Source organism: Nycticebus coucang, chromosome 4 (genome assembly GCF_027406575.1).
Source record: "Nycticebus coucang isolate mNycCou1 chromosome 4, mNycCou1.pri, whole genome shotgun sequence".
Taxonomy (NCBI): Eukaryota; Metazoa; Chordata; class Mammalia; order Primates; family Lorisidae; genus Nycticebus; species Nycticebus coucang.
Window position 1 is genome coordinate 95,688,739 of NC_069783.1, and position 26,717 is coordinate 95,715,455.

General features: G+C 41.6%; 1 protein-coding gene across 1 annotated transcript; it reads left to right on the forward strand.

The window, feature by feature from the left end:
• Positions 1-696: 696 nt before the first annotated feature.
• CNOT11 (CCR4-NOT transcription complex subunit 11) lies at positions 697-26,053 on the forward strand. Its single transcript, XM_053587310.1, has 7 exons — positions 697-1,371; positions 4,323-4,487; positions 17,222-17,374; positions 19,762-19,964; positions 22,595-22,797; positions 25,564-25,660; positions 25,738-26,053. The coding sequence occupies exons 1-7, from the start codon at positions 858-860 to the stop codon at positions 25,933-25,935; spliced, it is 1,533 nt and encodes a 510-aa protein (XP_053443285.1). The 5' UTR covers positions 697-857; the 3' UTR covers positions 25,936-26,053.
• Positions 26,054-26,717: the final 664 nt, after the last annotated feature.

The window sequence follows — 26,717 nt, forward strand, 5'->3', positions numbered from 1 at the left end:
CTCGAAATCTTAAAATAGTTATACACAAAAGTTTATAAGCAATAGAAAGAGTTTAAGATCGGAAGTTAACTTTAGCTATGAGAAATGTGTGGGGGGGGTCTTCATTTATTCGCATTTACAAAATATTTTTACCATGATCAGTCATGGATGTTATTAGGGAAACTAGCATCTAAATATTCTTTCTTTTGAGACAGTCTCAAGATGTCGCCCTGGGTAGAGTGCCCTGATGTCATGGTTCACAGGAACCTTCAGCTACCGCTCAAGCAATCCTCTTGCCTCAGTTTTTCTATTTTTAATAGAGACGGGAGGGAGGGTCTCGCTCTTGCCCAGGCTGGTCTCGAACTCGTGAGCTCAAGCAATCCACCCGCCTTGGCCTCCCAGAGTGCTAGGATTACAGGCGTGAGCCACCTGGTTAGTTCATCGAAATATTTTTTACAAGTAACAATGTAGCCAACATTTACTCTGACCGCCGGTGCCAGACACTGCCCTGGGGACTGCTAAAGCTTTCGCTTTGAGTAGCAGAGGAACAGCTGGGCCACAGGACCCGGTAGGCTGGCCGGGGAGCCTGCGCAAAGCGAGCCCAGACGCGGACCGGCTCGACCCCGCCCCTCCGAGGCCCCGCCCCACTTCCGGGCGCTTTACCCCGCCCTAGTGGCGACTCCGGATCCTTTCCCTGGCTACACTCCAGCAGCCTCGCTCTCGCTTGGAGCGGTCCCTTTCCTCCGCCGCGGTCTGGCTTTCCTGACGTGTTTTGTTTGCGACGCTGTCGTGTAACAGTGCGCTTTACGGCCGCGGGGACGGAGCGGGCCGGCGCCAGAGCCAATCCGGCCAGGAAGCAGGGCAGGCGAGCGAGGTTGATGCCCGGCGGCGGGACGAGCGCGGCGTCTGGCCGGCTTCTTACCGCCGCAGAGCAAAGGGGGTCCCGGGACGCAGCAGGGTCGGCGTCTAGGAGCGGCCCGGGGGTCTCCGGCGGTGGCAGAGGCGGAGCAAGCGGTTCCAGGCCGGGAAGTGGAGGCCCGGGGGCCCCCGCGGGCAGGATGAGCCTGACCCCGAAGGAGCTCTCGAGCCTGCTGAGCATCATTTCGGAGGAGGCGGGCGGTGGCAGCACTTTCGAGGGCCTGTCCACCGCTTTCCACCACTATTTCAGCAAGGCCGACCACTTCCGCCTGGGTTCGGTACTCGTCATGCTGCTGCAGCAGCCGGACCTGCTGCCTAGCGCGGCGCAGCGTCTCACCGCACTCTACCTGCTCTGGGAGATGTACCGCACCGAGCCGCTCGCCGCCAACCCCTTCGCTGCCAGCTTCGCGCACCTGCTCAACCCAGCTCCTCCCGCCCGTGGAGGCCAGGAGCCGGACCGGCCCCCGCTCTCAGGTACCTCCGGAAGCCAGGCGTGCGGTGTGGATTTGGTTATAGATCCACTTAAGCTTTCTGGGAATTCACCCGCAAGGGAAATTATCTCCTTTTGAAATGATTATCCCCTTTCTCCGCCAACCATCCTCCTGTTAACTCCTAAGTATGAAGAGAACAGATGATAGTTTAATTGCAGGTTCAAGGCACCGAAAATTATTTCTCTGTACAGGCCATTAAATAACACAGTACACTGTGAGGCTTACCGTTTTTAGTGTCTCAGATACGGTTCATTCTGCTAAAGCTTATCTGGTGAAGATACAACTAATGACACACTGACTCTTCCCTCGGTTTTAAGTCTCAGGAGTACATAGAATCAATATTAAGAGCCCAATTAAGTTGTAGGGAGGACATACACATTACACGCTATTTAGGGACTTTGCAGCCATCTTTCTTGGTTGGGTGTAGAAGGTAGTTTCAATTACATTGGGTTGGAAAGCAGATGACTGCTGGAAATTATGTGAAGGGTACACTTGTGCAGCATTGGTGGTGTAATCAGACTAGCAGGTTAGATGTGAGTCTGCATTTTTGATGTTTTTAAGCTCAATGCTTTATGAGGACTTTGGGGGAAGACTTGCATCCAGAAGACGAGAAAGAAACAGGGTGGTGATATGTGCACTTCCAGGACTTAAAGAGACTAGTGTAGTGGGAGAAGCAGGTAATTAGACATGGGAAACAACTTGATCCTACACACTGAACCAGTGGGAGAAAGGACAAATCCCTTTGTAGGTAGGGCATGCTATACAGTAGCAGTAGATTTGGGCAATAGATTTGGGAGTAACACCTGGGTCTTTTCCTGGCACAAGAGAATTCCACCTTTCCAACTAGTTAGTGTTCTTGCCTGGCAACCCATCTGGATCTGAAGCATGCTCAGATTGGTTTCCTGCAGTACCATTGTCTAAGAAGGGCAATTTTTGTATTGGACCACGATGCCTTTAGGGTACTTGCTTCCTGGAAGTTTGTGACTGTTGGGGAAATGAATGTAACACATAATTTATAGTCAAAACCCACCCCTGCAGGGTGGTTATGTTAGAGTGTTGGGACAGTGTGGGATTTGGGTCAGAGGACCTTGTGACTTCTGAAAGGCAGATTAGGCAAAGGAACCCTTACTCATAGGATGTCATTTTCAAAAGCAGTGAGTGTAAACTATACCTAGTCCATAGACTGCATTGTAAACACAAATTTGTCAAGGAAGGAGAGGCAGTTGCCAGGGAAGGAATCCAGTGATGGGTTGTTTAACCTGTGCCTCAGTTCCATCTGTAAAATGCAGATAATTAACGAGCTGGTAGAATAGTTATGAAGAACAAAAGTACCTTTAAGTAGGCGCCTGTGGCTCAGTGGGTAGGGCGCCGGCCCCATATAATGAGGATGGTGAGTTCCAACCCAGCCCCAGCCAAACTGCAACAACAAAAATAGCCGAGCGTTGCGGTGGGCGCCTATAGTCCCAGCTACTCGGGAGGCTGAGACAAGAGGATCACCTAAGCCAAAGAGTTGGGGGTTACTGTGAGCTTGATGCCATGACACTCTACCAAGAGTGACAATAAAAAAAAAAAGTACCTATAAGTGTTACCTATTATCATTACCATTCATGTAGGCAGGAATGGTAAATATACAGAAGAGAAAATAGCAGTGCCATAGTCCTGCTCCTAGAGCTTCTGATATTGTGTGTTTAGTGTGAACATCTAATGGGTGCATTTTAAAAAAGTTATTCAGATGATTCTGGTTAGAATCAGGACTGAGAATATATCTGGAAGTAGAAAGATTGCTTCCCTGCACGGAAGAAGCTTTTGGTGTGGCTGGGGAAAAATAAACATGATCGTAACAGTGTGGCAGGGCCTATACTAGCTGTTGCATACAAAATGCTGGGTAGCACAGAGGAAGACTACCTGTGGAGCTTGAGAGATTTGCAGAGGGAGTGATATTTTTGTTGGATATTGGTGAGGGATCCGGTAGGAGGTAAAAGTGTAACTCTGCCAGGTATTGATGATGAACTGGGTATAGAAGTTAAGGGATTTTGTGCTACTGGAGTACAGGGTATGTGGATGGGAGGGGAGTTTGAGGTGAGATTATAGAGATGGGTTGGAACCAGATTATCAAAGGTTTTGTAATGATGTTTGGGTTTAATTCTTTGTAAACAGGTTAAATGATGTGATCAGATTGTACTCTAGAAATTAAATGGTAAGTGGGATGTGGAGTGTGGAGGCAGGGGTCAAGAGAGGAGCTGGGGAAATCAGGCTGTTTTGTAGTCCAGGCAAGAGAGAGGAGAAGAGTGGGGACGTAGCAGAGGGAATGCAGCCTGGTGACTGCTGTGGTTGGAGATGAGGCTTGGTGAGTATTTGCATATGGGATAAAAGGGAAACAACATTAAGCATTTGGGAATTTTGTAGCTGCATTTATGTATTGAATCAGGTGTGTGAAGTGTATTTGCATTGCTACTGATGGCTTCTATTTATTAAACTTGTACACAGTACTAGCAGTGAAGAAAAAAAAGTATTTCTGAATGCTGTAGTTTTTAGTATCTAGTTTTGCTCCCCTTAGATTTTACAGGAATTGAGGCACTTTAGAAAATGAAGTTCTTGACTGAGTGTGGTGGCTCATGCCTATAATCCTAGCACTTTAGGAGGGTGATATGGAAAGATTGTTTGACTTGGGAGTCAAACCATCCTGAGCAAGAGCAAGACACTGTCTCTCCTAAAAATGGAAAAAATTAGCCAGGTGTTGTGGCAGGCACTTGTAGTTGCAGTTACTTGGGAAGCTGAGGCAGGGGGATTGCTTGAACCCAGGAGTCTGAGGTTTCTGTGAGCTAGGCTAATGCCACCACACTCTAGCCTGGGGCAAAAGAGTGAGACTCTGTTTCAAAAAAAAAAAAAGAAAAAGTAACCATTGGAGAAATTGTTATACATTTTTGTTTACAGGATTTTTACCTCCTATAACTCCACCAGAAAAGTTTTTTCTTTCCCAGCTGATGCTGGCACCCCCAAGGGAACTCTTCAAGAAGACACCTCGCCAGATTGCATTGATGGATGTGGGAAACATGGGCCAGTCTGTGGACATAAGTGGGCTTCAGTTAGCCTTGGCAGGTAAGGAGCTATCAGTGGTTTTTATGTAGTCAGTCGTGTTAGGCCTTGTTTCTTGAGGTTCTTTTCTTAAAATGTTGTTTGTTTGTTTTTTTAATTGTGGGTCTTTGTAACTCTGGTGGGGGGTAATATCTTCCATTAAAAAAAAAAAAAAGTGGTGCCGGGGTGCGGTGGCTCATGCCTGTAATCCTAGCTCTCTGGGAGGCTAAGGTAGGTGCATTACCTGAGAATTAAAGACCAGCCTGAGCTAGAGTGAGACCCCATCTTTAAAAGTAGCTGGGCATTGTGGCGGGCACCTGTAGTCCCAGCTACTCTGGAGGCTGAGGCAAGAGAATCTCTTGAGCCCAAGAGTTTGAGGTTGCTGGGAGCTATGACGCCATGGCACTCTACCGGGAGTGACAAAGTGAGACTCTGTCAAAAAAAAAAAGTAGTTTCAGTATTGGATCTTTAGTGGAAGTCTTCATTTTGGGAAGCTAAATGGTATATAAATTCATTTCGAGTTTTCACTTGGGTTGTTTTTCTGAGAAAAGCGATCTAATTTCTGTTAGAATGATGGTGCTTAAAATTTAGCTTTTTTTGAAAGTTTGATTGGAAGACTTAATATTCAGTAGGGTGTTAGTATTACCCAAAACAATCTACAGATTCATTGCATTTCCTGTCAAAATCGCAACAATGTTTTTTGCAGAAATAGAAAAATCTATCTTAAAATTCAGGGAAATCTCAAGGGATCCTGCATAGCTGAAACAATATTCTCTCCGCATCCTTATTGAAAGTCATTTGCCCATACACGTGAGGGTTTCTTTCTCTCTTTTTCCTTTTTTTTTTTTTTTAGAGACAGAATCTTACTTTGTCGCCCTCCGTAAACTGCTGTCACAGCTCACAGCAACCTCCAGCTCTTGGGCTTAGGCGATTCTCTTCCCTCAGCCTCCGGAGTAGCTGGGACTACAGGCGCCAGCCACAATGCCTGGCTATTCCTGGCTATTTTTTGTTGCAGTTTGGCCCGGGCCAGGTTCAAACCTGTTACCCTTGATATATGGGGCCGGTGCCCTACTCACTGAGCCACAGGCACCGCCCAATACATAAGGGTTTCTTTCTGGGCTTTCCATTGGTCTATGTGTCGGTCTTTATGCCAGTACTAATTACACTGTTTTGATTACTAGCTTTGTACTGAATTTTGAAATCAGCGAGTGAGACTTCCAACTTCGTTCTTTTTCAAGATTGTTGTGGCACATTCTGTGTTACACATATAAGCAAATGACTATGTACTTTTGAAGCAAACAACCTGTTGTGACAGAAAATAATAGAAGGACCTTCTTTAATTGATGGTCAGAGAGATGTTCTCTGAGATCTGAGGAATAAGAGGAGGCATTTTTTACTTGCCTGCTTGAAGCATGAGTCTTACCACTGGAGAGTGATTCTTTAGGTTGTAGGTACACAGAAGTACTTATCAGCCACTACTGCCAGATACAATAATCTAATAATAGAAAGAAAATGATTATTTGCTTAACCAAAGATAATTTGAAAATGGATTCAGAAGTGGTACCTATTGTGATGATTCTAGCTTAGTATTTAATGAAGGAGGAAATAAGTTTAACTTCCATTTCAACTTTCAATGACTAAGTCAGCCTGTGAGAAAGTTGTGAAGTGTGTTGAGCAGAAAGGAACCCAGGCCTAGAGTAAGTTTGGCAGAGTAGCTGAGCTTGCTGCTTGCTGTCATGTACCCAGATTGAAGATGTCCCGATCCATTCATTTTAACAAGTGCAAAAAAAAAAAAGTAGTAAGTACTTCCCTCTACTCTGGGAATAGGCACACAGATCTCTGGGGGACCTGAAATTCAAATGTCTTCCTGCTGTGCTTTGGAACAAAGATGTGTTTGTGGAAGTTGCAGTTTGTGTTTTTCTTTTTTTTTTATTGTTAAACTTCTTTTTTTCCCTTTTTTTTTATTAATATTAAATCATAGCTGTGTACATTAATGCGATCATGGGGCACCATACACTGGTTTTATAAACAGTTTGACGCATTTTCATCACACTAGTTAACATAACCTTCCTGGCATTTTCTTAGTTATTGTCTTAGACAATTATATTCTACATTTACTAAGTTTCACATGTACCCTTGTAAGATGCACCACAGGTGTAATCCCACCAATCACCATCCCTCCGCCCATCCTCTCCTCCCCCTCCCCCATATTCTTAGGTTATAACTGGGTTATAGCTTTCATATGAAAGCCATAAATTAGTTTCATAGTAGGGCTGAGTACACTGAATACTTTTTCTTCCATTCTTGAGATACTTTACTAAGAAGAATATTTTCCTGCTCCATCCATGTAAACATGAAAGAGGTAAAGTCTCCATCTTTCCCTAAGGCTGCATAATATTCCAAGTGTACATATACCACAGTTTATTAATCCATTCGTGGATCAGTGGACACTTGGGCTTTTTCCATGACTTAGCAATTATGAATTGGGCTGCAATAAACATTCTGGTACAAATATCTTTGTTATAATGTGATTTTTGGTCTTCTGGGTAGATACCTAGTAGAGGAATTATAGGATTGAATGGCAGATCTATTTTTAGATCTCGTAAGTGTTCTCCAAACATCTTTCCAAAAGGAATGTATTAATTTGCATTCCCACCAGCAGTGTAGAAGTGTTCCCTTTTGTCCAGATCCATGCCAACATCTCTGGTCTTGGGATTTTGTGATATGGGCTAATCTTACAGGAGTTAGATGGTATCTCAAGGTAGTTTTGATTTGCATTTCTTTGATGAATACAGATGATGAGCATTTTTTCATATGTCTGTAAGCCGTGTGCCTGTCTTCTTCAGAGAAGTTCCTCTTGAAGTCCCTTGTCTAGCCTGCGATGGGATCACTTGTTCTTTTCTTGCTTATACGTTTGAGTTCTGTGTGGATTCTGGTTATTAAACCTTTGTCAGAGACATAACCTGCAAATATCTTCTCCCATTCTGAGGGCTGTTTGCTTGCTTTACTTACTGTGTTCTTGGCTGTGCAGAAGCTTTTTAGTTTGATCAGGTCCCAGTAGTGTATTTTTTAGTGTATTTAGTTTGATCAGGTCCCAGTAGTGTATTTTAGCTGCTTCAATTGCTCGGCGGGGTCCTTCTTATAAAATGCTCACCCAGACTGATTTCTTCAAGGGTTTTCCCTGCACCCTCTTCTAATATTTTTATAGTTTCATGTCTTAAGTTTAAATCTTCAATCCAGTGAGAGTCTGTCTTAATGGTGAAAGGTGTGGGTCCAGGTTCAGTCTTCTACAGGTTGCCAGCCAGTTAACCCAGAACCATTTGTTAAATAGGGAATCTTTTCCCTACTGAACGTTTTTAATTGGCTTGTCAAAGATCAAATAATGGTTAAGTAGCTGGATTCATCTCTTGGTTCTCTATTCTGTTCCAGACGTCTACTTCTCTGTTTTTATGCCAGTACCATGCTGTTTCGATCACTATCAATTTACAGTATAGTCTGAGGTCTGGTAGCGTGATTTGCTTGTTTTTATTTCTGCTTTGTTTTGTTTTTATTTCTGAGTAATGTCTTGGCTATTCGAGGTTTTTTCTGATTCCATATAAAACGAAGTATTATTTTTTCAAGATCTTTAAAGTATGACAGTGGAGCTTTAATAGGGATTGCATTAAAATTGTATATTGCTTTGGGTAGTATGGACATTTTAACAATGTTGATTCTTCCCAGCCATGAGCATGGTATGTTTTTCTATTTGTTAATGTTTTCAGCTATTTCTTTTTTTAGAGTTTCATAGTTCTCTTTATGGAGATCTTTCACGTCCTTTGTTAAATGAACTCCCAAATATTTCATCTTCTTTGGCACTACTGTGAACGGAATAGAGTCCTTAACTGTTTTTTCAGCTTGACCATTGTTGGTATATATAAAGGCTACTGATTTATGAATGTTGATTTTTGTAACCTGAGACACTGCTGTATTCCTTGATCAGTTCTAAGAGTTTTGTAGTAGAATCCCTAGTGTTTTCCAGATATACAATCATATCTGTGAAGAGTGAAAGTTTGATTTCTTCGGACCCTATATGGATACCCTTGATTGCCTTTTCTTCCCTAATTGCGATGGCTAAAACTTCCATTACAATGTTAAAAAGCAATGGAGACAATGGGCAGCCTTGTCGGGTTCCTGATCGGAGTGGAAACGATTTCAATTTAACTCCATTCCATATGATATTGGCTGCAGGTTTGCTGTAGATGACCTGTATCAGTTTAAGAAATGTCCCTTCTATACCAATTATCTTAAGTGTTCTGATCATGAAGGGATGCTGGATATTATCAAAAGCTTTTTCTGCATCAATTGAGAGAATCATATGGTCTTTGTTTTTTAATTTGTTCATGTGCTGAATTATACTTACAGATTTACGTATATTAAACCAGTCTTGAGACCCTGGGATAAAACTGACATGGTCATGGTGTATAATTTGTTTGATATGTTGCTGGATTCTGTTTGTTAGGATCTTGTTGAATATTTTTGCATCTATATTCATTAGTGATACTGTTCTATAATTTTTTTTCTTGTTGGGTCTTTTCCTGTTTTGGGGATCAGAGTGATGTTTGCTTCATAGAACGTGTTGGGTAGTCTTCCTTCTTTTTCTACATTTTGGAACAGGTTAAGTAATATAGGTACTAGTTCCTCTTTAAAGGTTTGGTAGAATTCTGATGTGAAGCCATCTGATCCCGGGCTTTTCTTTTTAGGGAGATTTTGTATGGTTGATGCTATTTCAGAACTTGATATTGGCCAGTTCAACATTTCCACTTGATTCTGGCTAAGTCTTGGAAGGTGACATGCTTCCAAGTATTGGTCAATTTCCTTCAGATTTTCATATTTCTGAGAATAAAGTTTCTTATAATATTCATTGAGGATTTTTTTAATTTCTGAGGAGTCTGTTATTTCATCTTTGTCATTTCTGATTGATGAAATTAGAGATTTTACTCTTTTTTTCCTGATTAGCCAAAGTTTTATCTATTTTATTGACCTTTTCAAGAAACCAACTTTTTGATTTATTGATCTGTTGTATAATTCTTTTGTTTTCAATTTCATTTAATTCTGCTCTAATTTTGGTTATTTCTTTTCTTCTACTGGGTTTGGGGTTGGAATGCTCTTCTTTTCCCAGTTGCTTGAGATGTCCCATTAAGTTGTTAACTTCCTCTCTTTCTGTTCTCTTGAGGAAGGCCTGCAGTGCTATAAATTTTCCTCTTAGGACTGCCTTTGCTGTATCCCAGAGGTTCTGATAATTGGTGTCTTCATTGTCGTTTTGTTCCAAAAATTTGGCGATTTCCTTCTTAATCTCATCTCTGACCAGCTATTATTCAGCGGAAGGTTATTTAACTTCCATGTTTTTGTATGAGTATGCAGATTCCTGTTGTTACTGAGTTCAACTTTTATTCCATGGTGGTTCGAGAAGATGCAAGGAATCATTTCTATTCCTTTAAATTTACTGAGGTTAGACTTGTGACCTAAGACGTGATCGATTTTGGAGTATGTTCCATGGGCTGATGAGAAGTATGTGTATTCAGTTTTGTTGGGATGAAATGTTCTGTGGAGGATCTACCCAACCCTGCCAAAGGAGTGTTGAAATCTCCAACTATTATGGAGCAAGAGAAAATCAAGTTGCTCTTGTCTGTTAGAGTTTCTCTTATAAATTAAGGTGCATTCTGGTTGGGTGCCTAAAGATTCATAATTGAAATCTCATCATATTGAGTATTACCCTTAACAAATATGAAGTGACCATTCTTTTCCTTCTTTACTTTTGTTGGTTTAAAGCCCTTGTGTCTGCAAATAGAATTGCAATGCCTGCTTTTTTCTGATTATCATTTGCCTGGATATGGACAACCATCCTTTCACCCTGAGTCTATATTTATCTTTTAAGGTAAGATGTGACTCTTGCACGTAGCAAATATCTGGCCTGAGTTTTGTATCCAGTCAGCTAACCTGTGCCTTTTTAGCAGACAGTTTAAGCCATTCACATTAGTGGAGAATATTGATAAGTCTGGTAAAATTTTGGGTATCGAGTTTTTCGAAAGTCCAGTGGACATTTTTAATCCTTCCACCATTGTGGAAGTTGGTGTTGGATCAAAAGTTTTTGATTGAGTTTACTTTTGTGGTAGAAGATTGTGCTGGTCATTATGGAGGATAGGTCTGAGAATATCCTGAAGAGCTGGTTTGGTTATGGCAGATTTCTTCAACATATGAATGTCATTAAAGTATTTAGTTCTCCGTTATAAATGAAACTCAGTTTATCTGGATTCAGGATCTGCGGTTGAAAGTTATTTTGTTTTAGGAGATTAAAAGTCGATGACCACCCTCTTTTGGCTTGAAGGGTTTCAGCAGAGAGATCTGCAGTCATTCTATTATTCTTCCCTTTGTAGGTAATGGATTTCTTGTGTCTGGCTGCTTTCAGAATTTTCTCCTTTATGTTAACACTGGTGAAGTCATTTATGATAATGCTTGGGGGATGTCTTATTGGGATTGAGTTGTGCTGGGGTTCTGAAACTGTTTGCTATCTGAATTTCAGAATCTGTAGGCATGTCTGGAAAATTCTCTTTTGTAATTTCATGGAGAAGGGCCTCTGTGCCTTGCGAGGCCACTTCATCACTTAGGGGATTCCAATGAGGCAGATATTAGCCTTCTTTGAATTATCCCAGAGCTTTCTGAGAGAACGATCTGTTTTTGCTCTTCATTTCTCTTCCTCTGAGAATTTGGGAGCGTTCAAACGCTTTGTCTTCAATGTCAGAAATCCTTTCTTCTGCCTTTTCCACTCTGTTACTGAGGGATTCTACTGTATTTTTCAGATCTTTGTGGGCTGCAAATTCTTGCTTCAGTGCATCAAAACCTTTGGTGCTTTTGTCTTTAAATTCATTAAATTCTTGAGACAACTTTTGACTTTCTTCTCGAATTTCTAATTCTGACTTTTGAATTGCCCTTCGAATTTCTAATTCCAAATTTTCCTCCATTCTGTTAATCTTGTTTGCAATCCAAATTCTGAATTCTATTTCTCACATCTTGGCCAGCTGTTTATGAATGGGATCTTCAGGTACACCTGCCATATCTTTCCTTGGGAGTTGGGGTTTGATCTATTCTGGTTATTCATGTTACCAGTTTTTCCGCTGATTCCGCCCTACGATTATTTTACACTGTTTGACTTTTCCCCTGGAGCTTTGTCGAGGACTCATACAATGCTACGGCCTGAGAAACTGGGGACCTATTTGGTGTAGTGGGGCTAAGTGGTTCTGTCTTGTTTTCAGCCGGTCTCTGACCCTAGTGAAAGAGTTACTCTGGGTTGAAGTCTTAGCTGTGGAGAAATACCAGCAATTAAGTCACCCCGCCCCCCCCACAGGCAATAATTGGAAATGGAGAATCAAACCTTCCTGCAACCACACACCCAGGGCACCACTTGAATAGTCCTCAGGCAATTGGCTCAGTTCAAATGGTCCAAATCATTTGTCTCAGTCAGCACCTGTCTCAGGTGGGAGAGTTTCAAAGGTCTCTGGGAACTGGATCTTAGGGGTCTAGTGACAATTCAAATATGACTTGGTCCGGTGCTCCGTGAAGTCAGGAGGACCTACCCTGCAAATAGATTAGTCTCGGAAGGTTGATGCCTCCTTCCCCTCCTTGCACCTCTGTCACTCCCGGTCACTGATAGCCCTGCAAGGCTGTGACCCAGTTGTCTCCAGCGAGCAGATGCTCCAGAGGTTTGCACCTGCCTAAACCACAAGGAAATCTTTATGTGCTCAGCTAGTCCGCTGCTCTCTGCCTCTATCCAGCACATGGCGGTGATGCCTGACAACTTCAGGCGCATGATGGAGGCTGGAGGGTGTTCACTCAGTTCTATTCCCGCCCCTGATTGATGTTACTGGCAGAACAGAACAACTTTGTGGGTGTTGTTTCTGCCCCTTCTAAATTCCTCTGTAGAAGAGGAGCTGGTCTGAGTTCCCAGAACCTGTGCCTCTGGCCCTATCTTTACTCCTGTAGGTTTGTATTCGCAGCACAGTTAGCTGTCAGCTCTAGCCTCCTGCTTTCCTTTGTCTATAGGCTGATGATACCCTGAGGGCCAGCTGCGTCTTAGGCTCAGTAAAATGGTCCCCTGGGTCAGCCCCACCCTGGGAATTTCCTGGCTCTGCGTGTGCGTTTTCTAGTCCCCATGCTCCACCCAAGCCAGTACTACCTCAGGCAAACCCTTTACTCATGGGGCCTGTGTTTCAGTCCCAGATTTGTTCTGCGGTGGTTGCCATCTGAGAAGATGCCCGGCCTTCTCTGGTTGCCCAGGGAGACGGGGTGTGGCTTCGGGATATCCCGGGGTGGGCCTTATTGTTGCCCAAAACGGCTCCTGCTCTGCACCTCGGGGCACTGCCGCTCCGGTGTGATTACCTCTAAGCCGACCGTTGTCTCCTCAGTCCTGTGCCACAGAATCAGCACTGACCAGCTGCAGTCTAAGCCCTGTCCACGACCCTCGAGAAATCACCCAAGAATCTGGAATCCTGGGGGACAGGCCTCCAGACCTCAGAATTGCAGGTCAAAACACCAAACTCATTGAGACCAGCTGCGCAAATAAACAGATAAAAAGGCTATCGGACACACAAGCCTACAGATGCACAAAGAATCAGAAACTCATAGACATACAGATAATAACAATGACAATAACAACAAAAAAACAACTACAATAAAAATAATGACAATCGTAAAATAATTGAAAAAAAGGTAAAAAACATACAAACAAAACTAACAAAGAAAAACTCTAAAAACCTGATGTTAGCACTCTTAGAAACCATAAGGAGGGAAGAAGAGGAAGAGAAAAGGAAAAAAAAAGTGGTGTTCATGAAAATGTTAAAAAAGAAGAAAAAATTAAAAATAGAAAAAAAATAAAAACACATATATATAAAAAAATAATGAAAAGTAATAGCTCCTCCAAGAAAGTGGTGAGTTAAAAAAAGAAAAAGAGAGAAAAAAGGCACCAAGCACAAAAATATTATTTTTGTATATATATAGAAATACATATCTGTATGATGTAGGGATCGACTTTCATAGGAATATATTTATAATGCAATATACTTTCTGGACACCAGGTGGCAGTGTGAGTGGTTCCCAGGCTTATACCTGATTCACAGTTTATACTGTTACCATAGTAACCACCCTACCTGGCCGATCACCATTATGGAGTTTCTTTTAAAGTTTATTACCTAATTGTTGTGGAGCCTCAGCTGCTCTGTTCCAGACAGCACTCCTATCCGACCTCCCAACTCAGTGCAGGAGTCCATGCTTCACAAATCTTTCCTCTATGCTTCCACATTCTCCTATACGTGGAGACTGCAACCAGCTGTGGGTGAGGGTGGTGGCTGCCACCGGCTTTAGCTGCTGCCAGCACCTGCAGCTGCAGCGCACGGAGACCTTATCCTCAGTTTTTGTGGCTCAGAGTCTCACTTTTGAATCTGGACTTTTGAGTCCACCCACCTGCCAGTTCGCCACACAGCCTGAACTGCCAGCCCACTCCAGTATTCCCCACCAGGAATGGTCAGGTCTATTTAATCACTCCTGTTGTTCTCCAGGGAGGTGTCTGCCATTTTGGATAATTCAAAATGTCTGTTTCCCGGGCAGGATCCCTTCCCTTCAATTTTCCATCGGGTTGCTTAGCTCCTTGTGGTTCTGAGTGGCTCCCCTTTCGGGTGCCACACTCGGCTCAGGCATAAATTTTCGTCAATTGGGTTTTGCCAGGAATTGCAGGCTGCTGTCCCCTGTGAGGGAGGGTCCCACCAGCCAGCACAGCCAAGCAGGGAAAATCTCTACAACAGAGTCTGTGGTTTTAAATTACACCTCATATACAGCAATCTGCCAATTCGGTGCGCGTCTCCAGCTATCTGTCCACACGAATAATCCACACGGGGAGAAGGTCGCAGTTTGTGTTTTTTTTTTTTAGGACACATTAAAATTTGCTTTAATGCTTCTTTGGGGGGGAAAAAAACCACACTTGTAGTGAATGAACAAGAAACATTTTTATGCTATTATTTGTATCTACCATGCCATGAATTCATAGGGGAAGAGGTTCCAGCAGCTCAGGGAGGCACCTTACCATTTAATGTGACAAAGTGTTGATTGAGTTTTGAGTTCGTGGGAAATAGGTCCCAGCACCTTGTATCACTGTTACATGGGGACTATTGGTTATCTTGTGTGCCCCTACTGTACACATATTATGCCATGAGCTCATGGGGAATAAATAGGTTCTTGCTCCTAAAAACATGGGTTCACTAGTACTCCTGTGTGCTATGTTATATGCTTATTATGCCATGAATTCATAGGGGATGGGTTCCAGGAGCTCAGGCTCCTTTCCGTTAGTTCTCACAAAGTGGGCTTCTCTGGGTGGCGCAGGCTGGCGCTTTAGTCGAACCCAGGTACCTTTCTCTTTGGCTTCCTTCTTTTTCTGATCATTTTCCTTCACACGTTTCAGGAAGCTATCTCAGCTCTTAGAGTGCTTAATATGCTCAATACGAACATTAATCCTCTTCGCGAGGGTCTTGCTCCTAACTTGTTTGTTTACAACAATGCCAACAGCATGCTGGGTAACATTGTGAACTCTTCCAGTTTTGCCATGGTAACATTTGTGTGGCATGTCTTTTTGAACAGTACCCATTCCCTTGATGTCTACAATATCACCTTTCCTGTAGATTTGCATATATGTGGCCAAAGGAACAACTCCATGTTTTCTAAAAGGCCTAGAGAACATGTATCGGGTGCCTCTCCTCTTTCCATTTGTATTTGTCATTTTGGTGAATTACTGGAAGATGGCGTCTCCGGCCGAAAGGAAAGGCACAGTTAGTGTTTTTATAACTTTGAAAAAAACAAGCAGACAAGTTAAATTTAAGTCACTACAAAGAATGGAGTTTTATGCTGTGAACAATGCAGTGTTCATTTCAGAGATTTTATTTTTTATTCCTGACAAACACCTACTGCTGACTAGTTTACCACACAATTTTCAATTTAAAATTTTTTCCTACATTTTGGTCAATAGTATAATATGTAACTTTTTGTACTTCAGTCTGAGATGAAAAAGTGGCATCATAGGGTAATTTTAGTGAGCATTTTTCTCATTAAATGATTGAGTTCAACATCTTGTCTACATCTAAGGTGTCTGTTCACGTCTCAGGCCATTATTGCATTGGGTTGATGGTCTTCTATTGACCTCTGTGTTTTAACAATGATAGAATCTGAGATAGGGTACTTGGTATAAGATGCATGTACATTTTAAGGAATTAGAATTAAGTAAACCTGGAGCAGCCACCATCTGGGTTAAGAAACAGCATTTTCAGGGCCTGAGTGCTCCTTGTGTCTTTCTCTAAATTGCTGCCCCCCATCACCTACTTGATGTTTGTGATGAACATTCTCAACTTGCTTTGTAGTCTTCCCTTCTGTGCATGCCTTACTTTTTACTTTGCCTGCCTGTAAACTTTATATACGTAGATTCATGCCACATTTATTCTTTCTGCTTTCCTTGTGTTGGCTGTTATCTGAGAGACGAATCCATGTTGGTGGCTTGTCACTGCAGTGGGTGCCTTGCATTGCTGCTGTGGTGTGGTCATTCCAGTCCCAGTGGAATACCAGGTTCTTTATTCATTCCACATTCCACTAGTGGCAGATGTACTATTGCTGTGAACATTCGTGTACATTCTTGTGGGGGATGTGGGAGGGTGTTTCTTCTGGATGGAAAGATACACACATGTAAATAAAAGTAATGTCACATTGTTTTCCAGAGTTGTGCCATTTTACATTCTCTGTTTTTAGTGTGTGAATTACATCCTCTTCTGCCTTTGATAACGTCAGGTTTGTTAATTTTTGCCATCTGGTGGGTGTGAACTAGTATCTTGCTTTTTAACTGAATTTTCCCTGATTCCTAATGGGATTAAATTCCTCCCCCACACCCCAGCCCCCGAGATGATTATTGGCCATGCAAGCTTTTGGGGGCATAATCCTTGTTAAAGTCATTGGTCCATCTTTTTCCTTTTTTTTTTTTTTTAATTGATTTGTCAGTTTAAATTTTTTTTTTTTTTTTTTTTTGTAGAGACAGAGTCTCACTTTATGGCCCTCGGTAGAGTGCCGTGGCCTCACACAGCTCACAGCAACCTCCAACTCCTGGGCTTAAGCGATTCTCTTGCCTCAGCCTCCCGAGTAGCTGGGACTACAGGTGCCTGCCACAATGCCCGGCTATTTTTTGGTTGCAGTTTGGCCGGGGCCGGGTTTGAACCCGCCACCCTCGGTATATGGGGCTGGCGCCTTACCGACTGACCCATAGGCGCCGCCCCTCAGTTTAAATTTTTAATTTTATTTATTTATTTTTTTAATTTCTCTTTTGCTTTGTCAGAGTTTAAAAATATATATATTTATAGTAAGTCCTCACTTAACATTGCTGATAGGTTCTTGGAAAATGACTTTAACCAAAATGATAGTAAATCCTTGAATAAGTCCTTTTGTTCAGCATTGGTTTACTATTAATATAACTTTGATGATAAATAAAATAGGTTTCGTTATATGTAATTCACTTAAAGCTGCAGTTTCCAAATACATATTGATGTTAAGTGAGGACACTGTATACACATAAACACACACTCCGAATCTGACCCTTTGTTTTTTATATGTTGCATATAGCCTTCCCTAATTAGTAGCTTGTCTTTGCACTTTCCTGGTGAGGTCCTTAATTTTAAAATGTCCTCTATTTTGGTCTTTTTCAGAGCGCCAGTCTGAGTTGCCAACTCAAAGTAAAGCTAGCTTCCCTAGTATTCTCAGTGACCCAGACCCGGATTCTTCTAATTCTGGATTTGACAGCTCAGTTGCCTCACAGATCACAGAAGCTTTAGTCAGTGGACCAAAACCACCTATTGAAAGTAGGTATCTACAAAGTAATTTTCTATTCTTGGTTTTACTCTGTCAGCATCAGTTGGGAGTTTGTAGTTTTTTTGACACATCTTGTTATTTTCATTGCTACTTGAACTTGCATTTAATGTGAAACTTACTAGAATAATGTTTAGAAGATTTAAGAACATTACCTACCAAGTTGTTTATTACATTTCTATCATGAGCATACCTAAAGATATATATTCTGATTGTACTGAAATGAGTCTGTTTTTATATCATTTTTTATGCCTCATTAGTAATCTTATTACTATCATTATTTCCACTTTAAATTTTTATCTTACATCTCCTAATTTTAATTCAAAGATAATACCTATTGAATTTGAAATAATATAGCTGCATCTGTTGGTTTTATAGCTTCTGTATGGTTTGAATGATGAAGGCATGCTTTATGTTTAGGGATAAGAACATGTTTTCTAAATTATAGTGTCACCATGGGGTTGAAACTTACCAGTCACTTTTATTTATTTATTTTTGAGACAGAGTCTCACTATGTTGCTCTCGGTAGACTGCCATGGCATCATAGCTCACAGCAACCTCAAACTCTTGGGCTCAAGCGATTTTCTTGCCTCAGCCTCTGGAGTAGCTGGGACTACAAGCGCCTGCCACAATGCTTAGCTGTTTTTAGAGACGGGGTCTCATTCTTGCTCAGGCTGGTCTTGAACTCCTGAGCTCAAGTAATCCACCCACCTCGGCCTTTCAGAGTGCTAGGATTACAGGTGTGAGCCTGACCTACACAGTGACTTTTATACTGTTTGGTGTATAGTAGATCTTTGGCATAAATGGGTTAAATCAGGGGTGTCCAACCTTTTTTCCTTCCTTTCTCTGATACACATTGGAAGAATAAGAGTTGTCTTGAGCCACATATTAGATACATAAAGACTAGCTGGATGTAGTGGCTCATGCCTGTAATCTTAGCACTCTGGCATAGGCAGGAGGATTGCCTGAACTCAGGAATTCAAGACCAGCCTGAGCAAGTGGGAGACCCCCATCTCCACTAAAAATAGAAAAACTAGCTGGGTGTGGTGGTGCATGCCTGTAGTCCCAGCTACTCCAGAGGCTGAGACAAGAAGATCACTTGAGCCCAACAGTTCGAGGTTGCTGTGAGCTATGACACCAGGGCAACAGAGTGAGACTCATCTCAAAAATAAATAAATAAACGCATACATACACAAACACTGATGATGAGCAAAACAGAGGGTCTGTGCATACTTTTTTGGTATCCACAGATTGAACACCCCTGGGTTAAATAGTTGGTTTCCCAGCTAGTCACGAGTGTGACTAAAGGTCTACAGAATGTAATGGCATGTGATGGTTTCACTGTTTGCTCAGGCACAACTTAGAATTGTACAGAATTGTACTGAGAAGTTAGGTAAAAAGCAAATCGCTGGTAATAAGTGAGTCTAGCCAAACACCAGGCATCCTCAGCACAGTGATTTTATCACTTAAGTAGTATGTCTCAAAGTGTTAAACACTTTCTTATTATAAGTGGGTGGTCTGAAGAGAGATTCAGATACTAGTCTTGGTGAAAAGACAGTTGAGATGTTTAAGATAAAGAGATGATTCTTAGCCAGAAAATAGACATTTTTAATAAACTAGACAGAATCTCAAATTTGGCAGTGGCTAGGAACTGAGATAGGAATAAGCTATCTTCTGCCTATATGGAAATCAAAATGCAGTATGAAATTGGTTCAGCAGAAGTCCTAGCCAGCACTGATTTAGTAGGTTTGTAACTTAGGGATGAATCTTGTTTTATAAGGTAGTTAAGAGTTGAGTGACTTTGTTTCCCTGTTGTACTTTTATTGTTTTATGAAAATGAATATGGTATTTGTAAAGTTAGAGGTTTATGAAAATTCTCCGTGTTCATTTGAAAATGTCAAAAGTCAACCATACTCTTTTTCTCCTTCTATTTCATTGCCTTGTAATTTGTCTTTTCAGTTACAAGATGCAAAGACAAAATTACACAAATCATAGTGGTCTCTGAGCAAAATAGTGGCAACTAAAAATAGGATGTGAGGACAAATAGTATTCCATTTTCCCATCAAAACACTTACAACTCTAGCAGTTGTGTTCTTTTTGTATGAGTGTCATGCTTGAATTCGGAGTTGTCAGATCTTGGCTATTGAATTTGGTCTCTGGCATAGGGCTGTTAATGTTCTTTCATTTCCTTGCTTGTATTATGAATGACACCATGATTTTCTTTACCACTTCTGCCTTTGCTTTTAAAGTGTGAGAGTTTTGTCACATCATCCTTATTGAAAGAGGCCTTGGTGTACTTCATTAAGTGAAAGGTAGGTGTGGTGTGTAAGGATGTTAGCTTACTGATAGACACAGTCTAATGCTACTGCTCTGATTACAGGCCATTTTCGGCCAGAGTTTATCCGCCCCCCACCTCCACTGCACGTCTGTGAGGATGAGCTGGCATGGCTGAATCCCACAGAGCCCGACCACAGCGTTCAGTGGGATAAGTCCATGTGTGTGAAGAACAGCACTGGTGTGGAGATCAAGCGAATAATGGCCAAAGCCTTCAAAAGCCCCTTGTCTTCTCCCCAGCAGACACAGGTGTGTATTTAAACATTTTCTTCTTTAATCCAATTAGAGTTTATTTTTTCCTGCTTTCAGTCTTGCTGTTGCTATGGTTACAGCTTCAGGCAGCCTCCAACCCAAAAAACGCACCTCCCACTTGCCAGTTTTCCACTGCTTCTGTCCTCCTTGTGGGGTCCCGAAGTCTCTCGCTGACTTCCTGTGTCACCAAAGGGAAGCCTCTGGGCTAAACCCACCGGCCAGAGATGCCTGGAGTCTTCTCTCCCCACTCTCACTGTGCCCAGCTGCACAGAAGCTGATACTTGGCTGCCCTCTTAGCTCCAATTGCTTTTTTTATGAAGCAGTAAAGGAGCAAATAAACTATCATGTGAGCCAGAAGTAGTTAAGTGGCAAAGGTTTTTTTTTTGATGTCTAAGCTTTGTTTTGCCCTTTCTACTTTTGGTAAGTTTGCTTTGGTGAAGCAAGAAGTCCAGTGACAAAAAATGTTTCAAATGTTTCAACTTTTGTTTGTGATCAGTTTGTCCTGGGAGAGGTGAAATGGCTCTCACTTTTTGGCATCCTGCTCCTACTGTGCGCCAGCTAGGCACTTGACATACATCGTTAGATTTATGCTGGATAGTAACTCTTCCCGGAGTAAGTGGACTTGTTAACATTTTATAGAGGAGGAAGATGAGGCCAGGGAAGGTGAACTAGCCCCCATCGCACAGGTTTGTGATGGTTTTGAGATTAAAAGTAGGCCACGCCAGCCGGGCACAGTGGCTCACACCTGTAATCCTAGCACTCTGGGAGGCTCAGACGGGTGGATAGCTTGAGCACACAAGTTCGAGACCAGCCTGAGCAAACTTGAGACCCCATCTCTACTAAAAATAGAAAAACTGAGGCAAGAGGATCATTTGAGCCCAGAGTTGGAGGGTGCTGTGAGTTATGATGTCACAGCACTCTACCCAGGGCGACAGCTTAAGACTCTGTCTCAAAACCAAACCAAATAAAAATAGGCCCCACTACTCAAGTATAAGACTGGACAGCTTCCTTTAGGAGAAAGGCAAGGACACCCCTTTTTAAATAAAGGACAGGGTCTGTCTTTGTCATTCAGGCTGGAGTGCAGTGACACCATCAGAGCTCACTGTAACCTTGAACTCCTAGGCCCAAGTGGCCGTCTTGCCTCAGCCTCCTGGGTAGCTAGGACTATAGGTGCATGCCACTACACCCAGCTAATTTTTAAATTGTTTTTTAGAGTCACAGTCTTGCTGTGTTGCCTAGCTAAGGCAAGCCACTCATAGGATGTTTCTGGCTGGTGAATTACATATTTCTGAGTTAGAATTTGGGGAGATATCAACATCTCCAAAGCATCTTGCCTCCAGAAATACTATTTTCAAAGTCAAGTAATTAATGTGTGTGTTTGTCATTCACTTTGCTTATTAGACCATCCTGAAACATAGTCCACAGTGGAACGATACAAGTAGGTAGGGAAAAGAGCATAGAAAATTTAAAAGAAAAAGTGCTAATGTAGCAGAAAAAATGTTTATGAGGATACCTTTTATTTTTTTTGAGACAGAGTCTCCTTATGTCACCCTGGGTAGAGTGCTGGGGTGTCACAGTTCACAGCAACCTCAAACTCTTGGGCTTAAGGGATTCTCTTACCTCAGCCTCCCAAGTAGCTGGGACTACAGGTGCTCGCCACAACGCCTGGCTATCTTTTGGTTGTAGTTGTGATTGTTGTTTAGCAGGCCTGGGCTGGGTTCAAACCTGCCAGCTCCGGTGTATATGGCTGGCGCCCTAGCCACTGAGCTACAGGTGCTAAGCTGAGGATACCGATGGGAATTACACATTGTAGGCGTGACTTGAACTGTACAACTCTGCAAGTGATGACTTGTAGCCGTCCCACTTCCCATTCTGCCCCCTTCTCTGATAGCTCAGTTCTCCATGTGGGTGGGGCTGAGTAGGACTTTTGTTTCTGATGAGAACTAGTTGGTTATTAACATTATTTTTGGTTATAACAGATGACAGGAGAGAAAAATGTCTACAAAGGACTCGGTATTGTTACAACTAGATAATATTGAGTCTGGTTTCATGTCCAGGGAAGAGGAATCACTAGCATATTTATACATATTGTCCTCAATGTGTTTGTATTTTAGCATCTTCACAATTCAAATGTAAATTAAACAATGTCAGAACATCCTGGTACGATTTTGGCTAGAAGCCTAGCAAGTGCAGTTATGTGTGTGGGCATGGTGGCTTGCACCTGTAATACTAGCAACTTGGGAACCTGAGGTGGGAGGATTGCTTGAAGCTAGGAGTTTGAGACCAGCTTGGGCAACACAGTGAGATTGCATTTTAGCCATGTGTGGTGGTGTGCTCCTGTAGTCCTAGCCTCTTTGGAGCCTAAGGTGGGAGGATTGCTTCAGCCCAGGAGTTTGAGGCTGAAGTGAGCTATGATCACACCATTGTACTGTAGCCTAAGTGATAGAGTGAGACCCTGTCTCTCTCCCCCTAACAAACAAACAAACCCCCCAAAAGACAGATTTGAGGGAAGAAATTTGTGAAGTTTAAAAGCTTTGTGTATAAAATACTTGTTTTTGTGTGCATGAAAATGTTTCTTATTTTAATGAAGAACCTCTCTCTCTCTCTCAAAATTTGGTGGTGTTTAGCTCCTTGGTGAGTTGGAAAAAGACCCCAAACTTGTTTACCATATTGGCCTCACTCCAGCCAAACTTCCTGACCTTGTGGAAAACAACCCTTTAGTTGCTATAGAAATGTTGCTGAAATTAATGCAGTCAAGCCAGATCACTGAGTATTTCTCTGTCCTGGTAAATATGGACATGTCCTTACATTCAATGGAAGTTGTAAATCGGTAAGTTTCCATATTTGATTAAAAATGTCGTTATAAAAAAAATAATAAAATAAAAATGTGGTTATATATAGATCCTGATTAAATGGGCAGGAGGAAAAACCTGTGTAATTTTTTCCTGGTATTATTGCCTAAGATAATTCATTAAAGAAATCATCTGAGCCTTAGCAGTCACTACTTGTGAACTTAGGATCCATTCGTAAGAAATCTGAGGCTAGGATTTCAAACATATTTATTGTTTATAGAAGCATAAATAAAAACGTAATTGCTGAAATGTATTTCCCTGTACATAGTGGTATCCTCTGTACCTCTATACAAATGTACGTGTAACATTTTTCTTTAGCGACTAACAGCTATAGTGGAAAGGTGTAGGCCTTATAAGCTGAGGGGATTCTGGCAATTCTAAAAAGCTGTTAAGATCCCTCCTGGCCTTCTCCCTGTCTTCAGTCTCCTCACTCTGCATTGTCAGGAAAACAATCCGTTCCCTTCCGCTGTACTCTGTACAGTGTCTTCACGTTTTATATTAATTCCCAGTTCTCTCACCTCAACCTGTTGAGCAGGTAGAACAGGAATTTCAATGGCCTTGAGAGGGTTAGCTTAGGAGCCTGTTTTATTAAGTTGTTTGCTTATAGGGTGGCCATAGGTCCAGGTTTGCCTGCGACAGTCCTGCTGAGGCTGTTGCTGAGCTCCCTTTCATGTGATGTCCTGTTTTGGATGGTTAATTATATGGTCCTTCTGCTGCCTGGAGAAATCCATTCTGAGTACCAGGCAACTAAAATGTAGCCAGAGTACTTCTTTTGAACACCTATTTGTAAGTTGGAGATTTTTTTTTTTTTTTGCAGTTTTTGGCCAGGACCAGGTTTGAACCCACCACCTCTGGTATATGGGGCTGGCGCCCTACTCCTTGAGCCACAGGCACCACCCATAATTCAGAGATGTTTTAAAAACCTACTTGAAATTGAACTAAAAAATATGTCCCTTTTGAATTTATCAAGTGGGCTTGGCACCCGTAGCTCAGTGGTTAGGGTGCCAGCCACATACACTGAGGCAGGCGGATTTGAATCCAGCCCGGGCCTGCCAAAGAACAATGACAACTACAACCAAAAAATAGCTGGGTGTTGTGGCGGGCACCTGTAGTCCCAGCTACATGGGAGGCTGAGGCAAGAGAATCGCTTCAGCCCAAGAGGTGGAGGTTGCTGTGAGCTGTGACACCATGGCACTCTACCCAGGGCAACAGCTTGAGACTCTGCCTCTAAAGAAAATAATAATAATAATGATAATAAATAAATAAAATAAATGTATCAAGTGGTGAAAAAAAGCCTGGCCAGAATCCTAGTGAGTGCAAGTCCATGTAGGCGTGGACAGTGTGTTCTTTCAAGGGTAGGAGAGGGAGGAAGCCAGAGGCTCCCAAATTAATTTTCAACTTTGTGTTTGGCCTCTTGCAAAACTGGTTAGATGCTTATTGAAAACATGCTGTGCTGCTGCATTTCTGCCTCCTCTCTCCTCGTTCAGGGCTTTATCTCTCTGTGAAGTCAAGATTCACACTCTTCTTTAGTGGCTGAGTTCTTTTCAGGTCCTTTGGATTGAGCAAGCTCTTGAGTGCTGACTTCTTCACTGTGTTCTTGTTAGGGGTTACTGTCTTTACATTTGGCTCTTGGTCCAAAAATAATTCCATCTTTTTATCAGTGTGATTCTAATCTTCCTTGTATTAAATATTTTGAGATGTCAAGGACAAGGTCCTGTTTTATTATCCTTCAGCACCTGTCAGAGTGATAGTGTATTAGCCTTAAGCGTGAAACATATCCGTTGCTGACACAAAAATCTCAAGTAACCGAGGTGGCCTGTGGCAGTGTTTCCTTGGAGCACTAGTTCTGACAGTGGTTTTGAAGTTTAGAAAAGGTAGCATATATGAATCTTCTTTTGGAAATTCATACTTTATATTAGTTAGCATAGCAAAGGCTTTGCAACAATCCCTAGTTAATGTGACCTAGTGTTTCCCAGACTGAGTATGGAACTCTAACCCAACCCCACTTTTCTTCTTTCCTTAAAACATTCCACATAATCCTTGGGAAAATACTGGCCTTGACTTTGAAGACTAACCTGATCCTAGTCTGTACCATACCTTTTGTTATATCCCAGTCTGGTCTGTTGTGTTCCGGAATGTGCCTGATTCCAAGCCTGTCTGTACATTACCTCCTTAGATGGCTTATCTCCTTTTTTTTTTTAAACCCTAATCTTAGTGTCTCAGAATCTCCTTAGGTTTCACTTTAAGTCACTTACCCTTTAAGGCTTTTCCTAGGTTCCTTATATTACTTTATTTACAAATCCCTCATTTTAGCATTTGACTATATGTTGTACTGTTCATGTACCAAATTATACCTTCCTCTCAGACACATTGCCCTTTCATAGTGTTTATCTGTAATGGGGCTTTAGTAAATGTTACTTGAATGCCTGTAATTGCTGTGGATATGGGAACTTAGCAGATAACAAACTGTAAGTTAAAGTAACCAGAAATACTCAGGGATAGTGCTCAAAAAAGTAACTGATTAGTGAGTGATGGCTGTGTATACTGCTAAGTATAAGTGTTATTTATGAAAAGTGGATGTGGCTCTTAGATTTAGTTGCCTAAGTATGTTTAAAACTAGAGAATTGATCACACATCAGAGATTTCTACCAGGTGACCAAAAGAAATTTTGTATTTTATGGTTAACATTAATTTTCAATGTTAGCAAATAAAAATTAACAGTCCACATTTTCTTTATGAAACAGACTAACCACAGCTGTTGATCTACCTCCTGAGTTTATTCACCTTTATATCTCGAATTGCATTTCCACTTGCGAACAAATTAAGGATAAGTATATGCAGGTAATAGAAATGTTTGTAAGTTTTATAAATACTTGTCAAAAAAATGAACAGACTAAAATTTGCTTTTTCCTTTTCAGAATCGTTTGGTACGTCTTGTGTGTGTGTTTCTCCAGTCTTTGATCCGGAACAAAATTATTAATGTACAAGACTTGTTCATAGAAGTGCAGGCATTCTGTATCGAATTCAGTAGGATACGAGAAGCTGCTGGTCTTTTCCGGTTGTTGAAGACATTGGATACTGGGGAAACACCTTCTGAGACCAAAATGTCAAAATAATACCTCATTGCAACTATCCCATCCATTCACTGTTCAGCTGTACTGTGATTTAGATTTTAAAACTGTTAAAACTAAAGTGGATTGTTTGGTCTAATGCATATAAAGAACACTTCATGTAAAGGAAAGTTTTGCTTTCCTGGATGACTTTTTCATTGAGATGAGTTTTTGGTAAGAACTTGGGAAAATTTTTTTTTTTTTTTTTAAGGTGTTTTGCTGATGACTATCCATAGGAAGAACGGTTATCTCAAAGAAGTTACTGCGGAAAATTTTTTTTTTTTTTTTTAGCACTCTAGAGCAAAATCCCTATTTTTGTTTAAAAGACAGACTGCAGTCTTCTGATAAACTAGGTGTCCAATTTTTCTAAAATTCCAAATTAAAAGTATTTAATGAGAGTAAATGACGACATTCTGATACTATTCTTGAAGTCAAAGCATTTGAATGTTTTTGATTCAGCGGGTGGCAAATAGAAGTTTGGTTCTTGAACTTGCTGATGCAGATAGGTCTTCTCATTAAGCATAGTCTGACTTGTAACTTTTTCTTCTCTTGAGGACTTAAAAAGACAACAGAATAAATTGCGTTTCTTGGGCCTCATAAACATGGGAACTCAAGAACTCTTAAGAAACCTTTATCTTGGCTATAGGGTTTTTGTTTTTTTTCCCTCTCTTGAAGCTGTTCTGTATTAGTCTAAGCCATTCTTTTGCTTTGAGGAAAACCATCAGTCAGTACCTTGGGAGCTAATAACTACTGAGAACTCCAGTGTAAATTGCTTGCTGAATAGGATC

Bases quoted from the DNA above. Each gene is read 5' to 3' on its own strand.
- CNOT11 (XM_053587310.1), top strand. From the start codon at position 858: ATGCCCGGCGGCGGGACGAGCGCGGCGTCTGGCCGGCTTCTTACCGCC. The intron at 4,488-17,221 runs GTAAGGAGCTAT...GGTCTTTTTCAG, and splicing joins GCTTCAGTTAGCCTTGGCAG to AGCGCCAGTCTGAGTTGCCA. The intron at 25,661-25,737 runs GTAATAGAAATG...TTTCCTTTTCAG, and splicing joins TTAAGGATAAGTATATGCAG to AATCGTTTGGTACGTCTTGT.